This window comes from Typopeltis vanoorti, chromosome 23 (assembly GCF_054136105.1).
Source record: "Typopeltis vanoorti isolate ZY-2024b chromosome 23, IOZ_Tvanoo_1.0, whole genome shotgun sequence".
Lineage (NCBI taxonomy): Eukaryota > Metazoa > Arthropoda > Arachnida > Uropygi > Thelyphonidae > Typopeltis > Typopeltis vanoorti.
Window position 1 is genome coordinate 68,652,544 of NC_143571.1, and position 15,179 is coordinate 68,667,722.

The following is a 15,179-nucleotide window of genomic DNA, read 5'->3' on the forward strand; positions in this document are numbered from 1 at the left end:
AAGTTCCTTTGAACACTACTGTAAAACATAAACTGATATTCCATTTAATCCCATGGCTGCATTGAGATGCTGCAATATTTTATGTGCATCCAATTCATTAGCCTCTATTCTCACATCCGTTCTTCTATCACAGCAATATCCTCACTTGGATGATCAACTCTTGAAAGTGGTCACTCAGTAACTCAACACCATTGCTGTCACCTTACTACCATCAGCATCAATTAAGTTTTCCTTCCATAGTTTTCTTTCTACATAGTTAAAGAACTCTTTGGGATTTCCTTTGGCCCACTCAGCTAATTTCTTCTTATAATCAGATTTTTCCTTGATTAACATGCTGGTCATCTTTCTGGCCTTGTCCTTATACTGCTTGAGCTAACTGATCACCTTTTTCCTCTATATACCTACACAACACAATTTCTTTTTTCTTTTTTATTTTATTTTATTTTATTTTTTATTAATAACTCCTGCTTAATGAGTTACTTATCCATCTAACTCTTGTTTGATTTATCCTCCTGACCTTGCATATATATTGCTTCTTCCTTTGACCATCTCTCATGTACTATTAACATCCTTCCCTTGCAGATTCTCAGGCCATGGCTTTGCTTCCTAAGCTTGTCATAATCACCTGCCTTGTAGTTCCATATATTGATAATAGATGTCTATAGATACATAGTTTCTGCAATCTTCCATATATATGATGTTAGCAGTTGTTAGTTGTTGAGTGTGTTAGTTTGCAGGAGCAAGGATAGACACCATGAAGATAGAGGTGATGGAGAGTATTTTTTGGTGAGTGGAAAAGGATAGCTAATTTTTGCACTGTAGGATCTCATCTTTTTACACTCAGTATGTATTTGCCTTTCTGCTGTTGTGCTTGCAATACAGGTTTGTGTATTTCTTTTTTTGCCCTCATGTGCACGAGGAAATTAATTCTTGGGGACTAAAGCAAATTAGTGGCCTAATAATTTAATATCTGTATAAATTTAGTTAAGCATTATGTTTAGATGTATGTTTTCTCCTCTAAATATCAACATGAGATATCACCAGTGTCTAAGCATCCATACCAGATTCTATGAAATCTTCCACAGTTCCATTTTGGAGGTGTTTGGAGTTAGGTGCATTGCTTTTATTTACTGAATTCCAAATTTCATATGAAACTTTCATAGTTTCTACATTCAGCTGTTTCTACATTCAAATAATGCTGGATTTAATTTCCACTTGATTTATATAAAATAGCATTGCTTGTATATCTCATAGCATATTCCAAAACATCCCCAAGGTGAATTTCTTATTCATTTATGTTGGGTTGTCCTGTTTTTTGTGTTCCTCATACCAGTTCCTTTTCTAGCAAGGCATATCCCAACATGATGATACATCATCATCCTGAAATAAAATGTTTTAGGATGGAAACAAGTGCATCATGGAAGAATGCATGTATTCTGTTTAACTTGCCATTAAGTGCCATTTCTGAACTTCAAAACACATCCAATACCTCTTTACCCTGGGCAGTAGCGACTGTGCACAAGGAACTCATTGACTCGTGTTATTTGCACTATATGCATTGCCATCTTATCTGTGTAATGCAGTAGGAACTGTGACTTATCAGATCAGCACCCCCTTTTTTCTTTTCTGCTCTGGCATTCCTATGGCACACCATTGATACCATATCAGCCATTTTGGTGAGCTATAGGCTTGGTGACATTTTACTCTTAAACCTCTACATGTACATAATCACCTATTAATTAGCCTGTATGATGTGTTTCATCATTTGCTCACTAGTCATCAGCTTTCTAATTTCCTTGATGTAAAGTTTCATCAGCAGGATGTGATTCCTGTTGCACAATTGTGCATTTATCTTAACACTGCCATATGTGTCATGTAAGACATACCATATTAGAGATGAAAACACCTGCCACTTGAGCTCTGGTGTTGATGCCCATTTCAAACTATGATATTTTTACTTTTCACAACAAAAACACCCCGGTTGGACAGTATATACCCTAATGTAGTATGCTAGCATGCCTGCAACACATATTTTTATACTGCATTTATGCATTGCCATTACCAGTAACTACTGGTAATGTTGAATTATGGTTGTGGGTAGTCATAATTGAATGTTATGTCAGAGTAGATTAATCCCTTAACTTTTCACAAAAAAATGTGTTTTTTGTTTTTCATCTACCCTTGGATATATGAATTGCAGGACATTATCTGAGCATAATTTCTTTTAAAAAAATCTCCATTGTTGAGAGATCTCTATGTGACATTAAAAGAGAATGTGCAGTTCTGACATATCAAAACTGCTCATTCTCTTTTTGTGTACTAAGACATGATAAACTTTATATATGAAATTCAATTGGTCCATCTCTTGCTTGCTCAAATAAAACTGTTGCAATACTTTTGATGATTTGTAATATTTTCCAGACAGTTATCATGAAAGAAATGAAACAGGATTATTAAAACTCCTATCACCTGGGACGAGTTTCTGTTTAGAGTATATATATTAATGTGCCTTCTGAAGTAATGGGAGCATAACAATTTAACTGTGCTGGTGTGTTTACTGAATTTTATCTTGAATTATTTCTCCATGACTACCACTATTTACTTGTTTTTTTTTTTAACCTAGTTGAAGACTAGCATTCATCTACGAACATAATAACTATCAAGCATGTTTGGTATACAACATGCTGGTAGTTATTCATAACAGTGCTTCACAGTATAAACAGCACCAGAAGAAAATAATTTTTTCATTAAGCTAAAATGTTTCACTGGATTTCTAACCAGCAGCTTCAGAGCACAAATTGAATGTGTAGTAAAATGCATATAATTCAATTTGATTGTCATAGAAACAATTCTAATTGAAACTGAAAAGAAATTACGAGGGTTGTTTGAAACGTTTGGTAAATTTCCAATAGACGGCAACTCCGTTCATTCATACAAGCATCAACACATATCATCTTTTTCATGACCCCTGGCAAAATTTTAGCCATGTGTGATGCATAGTTCTCATTTGGCAATCATTTAAAATGACCATGTTTGCATTTTTAATAAAAATGGAGAAAAATGAGTTTCATGCAGTGATAAAAACACCGTTATTTGAAGAAATGGGATGGCCGCGCAGAACAAAGCCAAGGTAGATGCAGTTCATGGGGACTCTGCACCAGCATTAAAGACTATTTATTTTTGGATAAATGAGTTTAAATGTGGTCGTAAGCCCATCAAAGATGAAGTGCACTCCAGATGCCCTACTGATGTCACTACAAAGTAAATGATTGACAAAATCCATGGTATCGTTATGGAAGACTGACGAGTGAAAGTGATTGAGATTGCACGCATCTCAACTGAATAGTGTATAATATCCTGCATAAAAAATTGCACATGAAAAAGCTGTGTGCACGATGTGTGCCCCGATTGTTGACTGTCGATCAAAAAAATGCATGCGAAAAGACATTTTAACACAGTGTTTGGCAATGTTTAATTGCAATTCGCAGGATTTTTTGCATCGATTTGTGACTGTAGACAAAACTTGGATCCACCACTATACACCTCAGCAGTCAAAACAGTGGATAATGCCCGGTGAAAGAGCACCAAAAAAAGCGAAGACTGTTTTGTCAGCTGGGAAGGTGATGCCCACTGTTTTTTGAGATTCCCAAGGAATTATCATGATAGACTATTTGGAAAAGGGTAAGACAATAGCAGGAGTCTATTATGTGGCATTGTTGGACCATTTAAAAGAAGAACTGAATTAAAAACGGCCAAGATTGGCACACAAATAAGTGCTCTTTCATCAAGACAATGCACCGTCCCACACATTGGCTATTGCAGTGGCAAAATTGCACCCAAATTGAGGTTCAAATTGGTTCCACATCCACCGTATTCTCCAGACTTGGTCCTGTGTGACTTCTTTTTGTTCCCAAACTTAAAAATTCAGCTCGGTCAGTGGGAAAAAATTTTTCTTCGAACAAGGATGTCTTATTAAGGCTGTCAATGTCCATTTTACACAATTTGACAATCCTACTTTTTAGATAGGATGAAAAGAAAAAAAAAATTGAAAACTCACTGGACCAAATGTGTAGACCTCTATGGAGACTATGTTGATGATTTTTTCCAAAAAAAGACGTGTTTAACTTATTTGTTACCAAACTTTTCAAACAACCATCGTAATTGTCCTATGAAAGCACCATCTAGTGTGTGACTTAAAACAAAGTTAATTCAGAGAAATCTGGCTAAATATGCTGCTAGAATGACTGCTTCCTAGATTTGGAAATAAATGCTGCTATGCCTATTGAGGTTAATGGCATGTTTCATAGCTCATGCTGATTCCAAAAATAGTCTCTCAGATCTGTATCAACTTCTGTGTGGCACAGCTGTTTTTCTATTTAATTTAGTGTGTATTATCCAGAGCATCATCCAGTCATTACTTGCCATACAGATGATAGTGAATTTAGTTTGTCTTCTTCTTCAAGGTAGATGTTAACAGATTTAAAGATCTGTCCAAAGTTGTAGCACCAGAAACTTTATACACTCTAGGAAGTGTAAGAGGATGAAGTTGATCATTTGGAGAATGAATTTGTTAATGAAATTGAAAGTGTCATGGCAATTATACTTGTGAAAAAACATTAGCTATCTTTTCAGATGTGCCCTTGGATATAGGAGATTAGGTTTGCTGTGACCTTCTGCATTGGTTCTGAGAGGGCATGGTATTTTGTCTGTTTTGTAGGGGCTGTAGCCATTTGCTTGTTTAGCAAATGGCTACAGAAAAAATACCATGAACTTGTCATCCTAGTTGACTGAAGAATTAGTGCATTGGTTCTGAGAGGGCATGGTATTTTGTCTGTTTTGTAGGGGCTGTAGCCATTTGCTTGTTTAGCAAATGGCTACAGCCCCTACAAAACAGACAAAATACTATGAACTTGTCATCCTAGTTTTGTTGCATTGCAGGTTTTAAATATAAAACTACTAGCACAGAACATTTGTTAACTTTTAATTTCATATTTAGATTTTGTATTTTTAAATTAATAATTCATTTCATATTTTAGTGACCAATTCATATTCACTAAAATATGAAAATCTAATATTTTGCTATAATATGAATAATATGAAAAGTTAGTATTCTGCTGGAATTCTAACCAGCATCTTCAGTCACAAATGCTGTGTATTTTACCATGGTTGTAACAACTCCAGAAAAGCACACGAATAGGAACAAATGTCCTATCAAGGAACCTAGTAGGTCAGAAATCCAGAGAAGTCAGGCTACACATGGTCTTAGAATGACTGTCTGCCATATCATTGGCAAAGTAATCTGGCCATATTTGTTAAGGTTAGGGGGAGGATTTCATAGCCAATGCTGATTCCCAAAACAGTCTCTGAGACCTATAGCAATTTCTATGTAGTACAGTTGTCTTCTTCCATTTAATCGCTTGCTAGAATTGTTTCCAGTGTGCTTATGGGTTTCTAGGAAACCCATAAGCACACTGGAAAATATTAACATAAGCAGTCACACACCACCATCCACCCAAACAATACAGCATATTCAAAACACATACACAGCATTATGGCTATTTGGTCGAACGACAGCTCTTGAGCTCAGGTCTCTCTGTAACACTTGTTTAGCAAATGGCTACAGCCCTTACAAACACAGACAAAATACCATGAACTTGTCATCCTAGTTGACTGAAGAATTAGTGTATCCACTCTCCAACCAACAGGCTGTCGGTTTATTGTGGGCATGAATGTTTGTGGTTGTCTTTAAGTTGGGGATGAATTTTAATACCAGGTGTGAGACCACCACCCTTTTTTAATGGAGACCTGAAGTGGCTTGAAAAAATTCCATGATTGATCTCTAGAACAGAGTTTCTATTCATTATGTAAAAAAAAAAAAAATGAACTACTAAGAAATATATAATTAATAAAATATATAAAGAAATCCTTAGGCCACCACACAGTAGTAATATGCTATTAAATTTAAAAATCATGATAAATAACGTGAGATCTCCAGTCTTTCTCATACTGGCTTAAGTAAAAAAAACTACCAAAAAACAGTATACCACAGAAAGAAATAATTTCCTTAAGAAAGTTATATAAGAATAAAAAAAAAATTGTCATAACAAAAGTTGATAAGGAGATGATGCAAATGTCATTATGAATCAAGAGGAATACATCAAAAAAAAAATAAAAAATAAAAAAAATAAATAATGCAGGATATTCATCATCATCATATTCCTGGTATTGCATCCTCATGGTGGTGTACAAGATGATTATGATAGTACTACATGAAAAAGTTGCACCATTCCTAACTTCTGATCAGCAGTTTTCCTCCAAATTATTCTATCTGTCAAGACTCAAACATTATTAGATCTCACATTTCTTTCTTTTAAGCCACTTTTTACTATATCAATCCATCTACATTTTGGTCTTCCTTCTGGTCTTTTTCCTGCCAACCTGACAAAGAAGATATGTTTTGCCAATCCTTCCTCTCCCATTCTGTTTAAGTGACCATATCATCTAAGATTAGTTCTATTAACACATTCAGGAATGCTAACAATGGCAAGTTCTTTCCTAATATTCTCATTTTTAATACCTTCTGCCATCTGTTCACTCCCTTAATCTTTTTCACAACTATCATATCTATGGTTTCTAGTATTTGATCAATTGTTTTATTTCTCAAATAGCTCTCAGATATCTAAGTTAAAACTGATTTGAATACTATCTTGTATACAGCTAATTTAGTGTTTTGACTAATTTCTTTCTTATTCCATATAAATTTATTCATCTGACTTCCTGCCATACCAGCTTTACTAATTCTGTTGTCTATTTCCATATTTAATAAATAATACTGTCTTTACTAAAAATTATGCCTAAATAGCTGAAATGTTTTACTTGTTCAATAGGTTCATTCACCATTCAGGATATAGTTGATATTGTCAATGTTTCTGCTTATTTTCATTGTGTTTGTCTTTTTATTGTTAATTTTATTGCTAATTATTACTAAATTTATTACAACAGTTATTCAATTCAACAAAGTAAGGTCTGACAATGCTGGAGTCTTGACAGGTAACAGATTGATTTGTAGGAAAATTAGATAGGAAGTTAGTAATGATGTAAATGTTTCGTGTAGTACTATCACATCCTGTACACCCCTTGAGGAAACATGTCAGGAATTTGATGATGATGAGGAATTCAATTTACTCAAAGAATCTTACTAACTCACACTGGATTTATTCAGAAGTATAACATAATCTGCATAAAGTAACTACCTAAGATTAACTTCACCAATTTTGATATCAGAATTAATACCACTTGTTCTTCAGTATTGTTCACCAGTCATAGTCCCTTTTTCCAGTGCTTTTATCTCGATGCATCCATTAAGCATAGTGCCTTCTCACACCATGACCATATCCAGCACCATATCTCTCCTTTCAAGAACATTCTCATGATGATAAGCAGTTTCACTTTCACGCCAATGAAATGTCATCTAGAATTGGAGGTAAAACTAAAATGACTCATCTGTAAAGAGTACATTAGCCCATTGGTTTCTTGTCCAATTTTTATAGATACAATGCCACTGAAAACACTCTCCAGTGAGCTGTGAATAAAGGGGCACAGACTTACAGGCCTTTGAGCATATAGGTTTACTTTTCTCAGATGTCTCACCACAGTTTGTTGAGACATCCATGTACCTGTGCCTGAATGGAGCTGATCTGCCATGGTGCATTAATTACATTTTGCTGTTTTAACCAAAAATCTATCTTCGTGCTCTTAGAGCAGTGGTGACCTCTTAGCAAATGTCTGGAACACATTCCATTGGTTTGATACAACACAATTGAAAATGTGCTCTATGATGAGCTGTGGATAAAGTGATGCAGACTATAGGTGTTCAGGCATATTGGTCTACTTGTCACAGACGTCTTGCCATGGTATGTCGAGATATCCACCTACCTGTGCTTGGATGGAACGAACTTGTGAGCTGATCTCCTGTGGTGCATCAATTACATTTTGTTGTTATAAAACCAGAAATCTGTCTGTGCTCCATTGTAGAGTGAGGGCAATCTCTTAGCAAACACCTGGAATTCATTCGGTTTAAAACACTGCCCAGATCTGGATGCAATGCTTTGTGAAATATCAAACTCTCTGGCAATATCAGTAATTCTGTGGCCGCCTTCAATTCCAATAATTCTTCCTTGCATGGACTAAATGATATCTTTGAGACATTACAAGACATCCAAGTTGGCAACTTTATTCCTTCAAAAATGTAGCTTCTTTCAAACACAATTTGCATATTACATTTATCCTTTTATCCTCGAGTGCTACCATGTGTACCTGCTTTCTACTTGAAATTGTCAGTTATACAAATTCACAAAAGCTGATTCATCTGAATTTGTGGTTGTAATCTTCAGAAATAGTGTTCATTCTTAGGTTTTGGACACCATTATATGTCAATATTAATCTGCAAAAAAATTTGTGAGACTCAGCTTTAACATTAAAAAATTTTTCTATACCACATTAGAGGGTGCCAAATTAGGAGGTTTGGTCTTTAGTCTGTCAAAATTTGAATTATTTCATTTATTCATCGTTGCATTTGTACTTTAACTAGTAGTTTTGCTATTAAATGCTGGTTTGAATCCCTATGCAATACAAGTCAGTTAATAAATATCTGTGTACCTTATCTAAAAGTGACTTTCGAAAACTCACATTTACTGACAGATATATTCATAAAAAGTCTGCTCACCACACATCTCAAAAATTTGGCTTTCTTAAATCTCTAATTAATAGAGCACATAAAGTTTGCTCTTCTCCAGAAATCTTACAACAAGAACTTTCCATCATTAAAATGTTAATGGAATCTAATAATTATCACCTTAATCAAATCCAACAGATAATTGAATCTTATGTTCCAATACCTAAGGTTTCTTCAATAGTCTGCAGAGTTCCAATCCCCCTATATTCCAGGAATCTCAGAACCTATAGGTAAAATTTAAAAAAAAAGTACAAATTGATTCCCACGTATATTCCTATCAACAAAATTTCTTCCTTATTGCCTTCTACAAAAGATAAACTGTCATCTCTATCTTTGGCTGGCATTTACCAAATACCATGTGAATGCGATGTTTCTTATTTTGCAAACTGGCCATTCTGTGGAAAAAAGAATTAAAGAACATCAATATTATATTGATTATAATATTGTGGGATAAAGCTATTCCCCCTTCATAGATGCAGATTCAAATATGAACGCCTCTTTAAAGAAATTTGTGAGGCTATTTTACACTGACCGAATTTAAATCGAAATGATTGTCTCTCTCTCTCGAAGATCTGGGAGACTTTATGTAATCATTAAAAAAAAAACAATTATCTTAAATATTAATTATTTATTAATTTTCTTTCATTTCCTAGCTTGCAACAACAATGTAGTTTAATAGGTGCTCCACCGAATGTTCGTTACTTGTATTCCATTCCAATCTGTTTGTAACACTGAAGATGTACTATTAGTTTTAGTATGAAATATTTGTACCTTATTAATTAAAAGTTATTACTGTGGATTTACGTGTTCTTTAATAATTATACTATGCCACAGCTCTAAAAATAAATCTGTGTGTGATTTATTTTATAATATTTGTGTGTGTGTGTTATAATACTGTGAAAAAAAGAGATGAATAAAGTTTGTGAGTTGATTAATTCTTCTCTAATTCACCGTATTAATGCTATTCTGTATTCACTGACCTTTTGCTATAATGAATAATAAATATACATAAGTTCACCTCAATTTAAATATATGAATAATATGTTCCATGAAGTGGAAACTATTTTCTCTCATGTTAGCTAAGGTCATCATTTTCTGCTATTATAATAAGTGATAAAAGGGAAATAATATCATAGGGAGTGATGTTTTTGTTTTATTTTTTGTGTGTATATTCATTTGTATTATTTTAGGGTGTGAAGATTGTGGTCAGTTCTACGAGAAAGAGTGCATTCGTCATAGGATTCAACTTATTTTTGATAAACCTGTGTTAACGCGTGCTTGGGCTAGCTTACCTGCTACTTATTTGTATGTCAATAAAATTGGAATTAAAGATCATGGAAATCCAGGTAAGAAAAACATTGGGTTCAGTTTAAAAAAATTAATGAAAAAGGGATATAGTTTAAATTATTCTTAATAATTAATTCTTCATTTCACATTATTATTAGTGACTTTTTTTTTGTCTGTTTCACTGTGTTAATGATTTCCTGATAAATATTCTCAAGAAAATGCAGAGACTACTGTTTATATAATTACATTTATATTACCATCAGCTTCCTAAGAACGCTTTTCTTCCATTGAATCTATTATTTCCAAGACTTCCAATCTTCTCTACTGTATAGAAGCCATAAGTTGGTGAGACTGTTTTTTATAATTGACACTGACTATGATGCACTCTCCTTATTTGAACAAATATACCTAGCTTTTGTCCAAAAGCTAAGGAACAAACTACATTTTTAGTTTCAGCCTTCCAAGGTGCACTGTGTAAATGAGTTCCAATATATCTGCTTTAGAGTCTTTTCCTGCTATCTTGGAATTGATGCTAATGTGAAAGTTTATTTTTCATTTGGTTAGAGTATAATAAATTTAGTTTAAGCCTTTATCCAAGTGTGGGCAAACAAAGTTTGCACCTGAAAGTATCTTCAGGACTGGGGTAAGGTGGTACAACACCAGGGCACTCCTTGCAAAGGTGGAGCAAGCTACCAACACTCCTATCTCAGTATCTCCCATAATGCAAAACACATCTCCTTGTGGATATGTGTAATGTTAAGCATTAAGGGAAGAGCCACAACCCAGACTAGTTTCGACTTTTATTGAGGTCTCTTCAGTGGGAGTCATTATGGGAGATACTGAGATAGGATTGTTGGTAGCTTGCTCCACCTTTGCAAGGAGTGCCCTGGTGTTGTACCACCTTACCCCAGTCCTGAAGATACTTTCAGGCGCAAACTTTGTTTGCTCACACTTGGATAAAGGATTAAACTGAATTTATTATACTCTAACCAAGTGAAAAATATACTTTCAACATCTTTCTCTAAATCCAGAGTAATTTATTAAAAAAAGGGTGGCACACCATTTGGCAACTCCTATAGGTAGAGATGACCTGCTAATGCTTCTGCCTGGTATCTCCACTTGGGCCTGGCTCCCACTGAAGAGACCTCAGTAAAGGTCAAAACTAGTCTGGGTTGTGGCTCTTCCCTTAATGCTTAACATTAGACATATCCGCAAGGAGATATGTTTTGCATTATGGGAGATACTGAGATAGGATTGTTGGTAGCTTGCTCCACCTTTGCAAGGAGTGCCCTGGTGTTGTACCACCTTATCCCAGTCCTGAAGATACTTTCAGGTGCAAACTTTGTTTGCTCACACTTGGATAAAGGATTAAACTATTATTAGATGCTAATGTGAATTTCCCTAATACATTCAGCTCTAACACACACACACACACACACACACACACACACACACACACACACACACACACACACACACACACACACACACACACACACACACCAGTATAGTAAACTCACTCGCTCATTTGCTGTGACAGGATATCAAAAAATGCATGACCAAATCTCATTAGCATAATTCTGTATTTGTATGGCATGTTAGTTACATCTCTTACAGTAGAATTTTATGTCATTAAGACAGATCACAAATGCTAACTTAGCATTTGTGATCTGTCTTAATGACATCAAAAATTTCAACTGCAATCAAACAAACAAACACTTAATCCATGTAATTGAAAATTTGGACAAATGTTAGGACAGTTGTTTTTAGTTAGATGCTGTGTTTGGCAGTACAACAAATGGTTTTGCTTGAGTCTATGTAGCATAGTTTCTGTGGGAGAGGGATATGTGATTCATTAGGTAGTGTCGTTTTTATTACAGTTGTCTCTAATTGCACTATTTGTTGACATATATTACATAAACTGCAAATGTCTCTATACCTTATTCATTGATACAATAAAACTACTTGTGTCTGCAGTAGTGGCAGTTGGGGAGGGCATCATTATATAAGCACAGCTGCTTCTAGTCTTCAGACAGTAAAAATTTATCTATTTCCAACTGAAAATGAATGCTTCTGTATTCTATAAGAAGAATGCATCTGATTAATTTTTTTTTTCATTTGAATTTTTATGGTGAAAGACATCAAAGGTCATACTATTCCTGGATACAGGTCATGGCAGTACATGTACATATGGTAATTGGTTAGTAGGACAGTCACAAACATCCATGCCCTTGCGGGATTCAAATCTACAGCCTCAGAGAGTGGATATGCTAATCACTCAGCTAACCAGACCGGCCATCTGATGAAAACCAAAACTGGAAACATGTAGGAAGTTCACATGTTCTTGTGATAAGTTTCCTGAGCTGCTGTTAAAAAGAAAAAAAAAATGCAATTGATGAAGTTCGAATTTTCAAAGATGTAGTGACTAATTTAGATGATGATTTAAATTGGGTATCGTATATACAGAGCAGTTCCTAATCTAATGGAGATCACAAAGTAAGTTTCTGTATTTTCAGTTTCGAACAAATGCAATTTGGTAAGTAACATGGCAGTACAGGTTCAGGAGTACAGTAAAGAAGATGAGCTACCTTTACTATGATGCAGAAAATCCATCTGTGGTGTATCCAGCATCTCTGAATTATCTACACGTAAACAGAAGAAACTATCTTTAATATACTGCCAGATATTTCAGTTTGAAAATAACAAACTATAATCGGTGGCTTAACAGAAAACAGTTTTTTGCAAGGTAGAATACAAGCAATTGATCTCTAAAAATTGGAACGAGTCGCGTGATGTTAAATTGCCACGATATCATTTCACTGAAAAATAAATTACATGTATAAATTTACAATGTCATACAAAAAACTTAATTTATAATATCATACTAAAGATATCATTAGACCGATGTAGATGGAGTGCAGAATAAATTACATGTATAAATTTACAATGTCATACAAAAAACTTAATTTATAATATCATACTAAAGATATCATTAGACAGATGTAGTACTGCAATCCTTCAATTAATGTGCCTCCGATTAGGGCGTCATTTTTTTTCTATACCCAAATTCGATTAGTGTGCCTCTAAAATTCGATTAGTGTGCCTATGTACATCTTAAAGATAAATGTTGCAGATTTTAAAAATTTTCTATCTATATATTTTTTATGGCTAACTGTTTTAAAATATCACTCACCAGGATTAAATAATTTAGTTACTGATTTAACATTTTACAAAGTTATTTTTCAATGGCATACTTACACTATTTCCATGTACACTATGTTCCAAATTTACGCCAAAATTTATGTCATCTGCTAATTACATAGCATTCTTCTGATCATATCTCATGCCTCCTTTGCAGTTATTTTCCTTACTTTTTTTATTTTAAAATATTTTCCTAACTTTTAATAATGAGTAAAAGAATTAGTGAGCAAAAAAGTGGAAGTGTGAAAAAGATTAGAAAAGTAATCTCATTGGAAGAAAAACTTGAAATAATAAAGAAAAATGAACAAGGCGAGTCCAGAGCAAACAGGACAAGAACACAAAAATGGGTGAATCAACTATAAGAACAATTTTAAGCGAAGCTACTGAATACGAAGAGGAAAGGCAAGGCTGTTAAGAGTTCATCATGGATGCAGACCACTCAAAATTAAAGTATTATAATGATTGAATTAGGAGAGACTTCGTTTTACATGGATCGAAGAACGAAAAACAGATGCTGTTAAGCACTGACCTTATTAAATCAAAAGCATTGTCTCTTTGCAACCTTAAAAGAAAGGGCTACCAATGATGGAAAAGAAGAATTCCATTCTAGTGCTGTGTAGTTTGAGTGTTTCAAAAAGAGAAATAGCCTACATAATGTTCTAATCACAGGTGAAGCTGCAAGTGCAGGTAATGAGGAGGGCACAAATTATCCAGAGATTTTGAAGAAAATTGTGGAAGAAGGGGGGGGGGGGGCTATTATGACCAACAAATATTTAATGTCAATGAAACCGGCCTTTTTTGTAATACCTGACAAGATTTTTCTGACCAAATCAGAGAAATCTAATCCTGGTTATAAAGTCACAAAGTCAAATGAAATTAATGCTAGCAATATGTGAGCTGTTTGGAAGCACATTTTTCTGCATTGTGCAAATGATTTTAGAGGCTTTTCAAATGAATCTAAGTTAATTAAATCTCATTCTGAGAAATTGAGTGATTCCAACCTGCTCAATTTAGATGCATAGCAGGAAGATCCTGAAGAATATGGAGAAAATTTAATCATTGACAAGCCCAAAGAGATGTCACAGAAACAATTTGAAAATATTTTTTGTACAATCGAAGTTTTTAAGCAGCAATGCTTAGAGGCTCACCCTAATTAGAGAGAAGCAGTACACTTTGCAGAAGAAGTGAAAGAGACAATAGGGCCATAACATCAGTTATATGAAAAAAAGAAACGGAATGCCCACCAAACTACATTGGTTCAATTCTTTGTTAAGAAGTAGAATAATAAATTTATATTCCGAATATGTTTTTATTGTCTTTCAGCTTCATGTTTTTCCTTTAACTAGGCCCTGAAATTTGCCTAATTATCTTATAAAAAAAATTAAGACTCAAAAAAGAAATTTGAGTAATGAATTATACATTTTTCCATAGGTTATTATATTCGATTAGCGCATTTTAGATTAATGCGCCTGTTTCAAAGAACGCGTTAGGCACATTAATCGAGGAATTTCTGTATCTAGATAATCTTAATTTAAAAAAATATATATTAATGTGTTATCCAACTCAAACTTTCCTTTTTAAATCAAATCAAACTTGGACCTATTTCTGACAAGGAAAGGCAGTCTTTCTTATTTGAGTAAGACCTCGGCACTCTCTTTAAATAGGTGTTTGAATTTATTTTGACATCTGTGTAGATGGCTTGTTTTTGACCAGAGAATGTTGTGGTTTGTCCCTATTCTGTGTTGTACCAATCCAGATTTATCAGATTTGTTGTGAAGAATATAAGATTGATGTTCTTGTATTCTTTTTTCTGTAGATTGTCTGGTTTGTCCAAAGTAAGAAAGATGGCAGTCACATGGAACTTGGTATACACCTGGAAGAGATAGTTGAGCATTTATCTTTAGACGAGGGAAAATAGGACAGAAAAGGCAAACCGGTCCCGTGACCACACACAGAT

General features: G+C 34.3%; 1 protein-coding gene across 3 annotated transcripts in view; it reads left to right on the plus strand.

The window, feature by feature from the left end:
* The window catches only part of LOC150093934 (uncharacterized), a 513,542-nt gene that overhangs the window by 184,970 nt on the left and 313,393 nt on the right, over positions 1-15,179 (plus strand). For 2 of the 3 annotated variants that reach the window (XM_090412955.1, XM_090412956.1), the window contains exon 10: positions 9,925-10,080. In XM_090412955.1, the coding sequence (XP_090269081.1) occupies positions 9,925-10,080 (156 nt within the window). The remainder of the gene's footprint in view (positions 1-9,924; positions 10,081-15,179) is intronic. The other variant, XM_090412957.1, reaches the window with a different exon arrangement.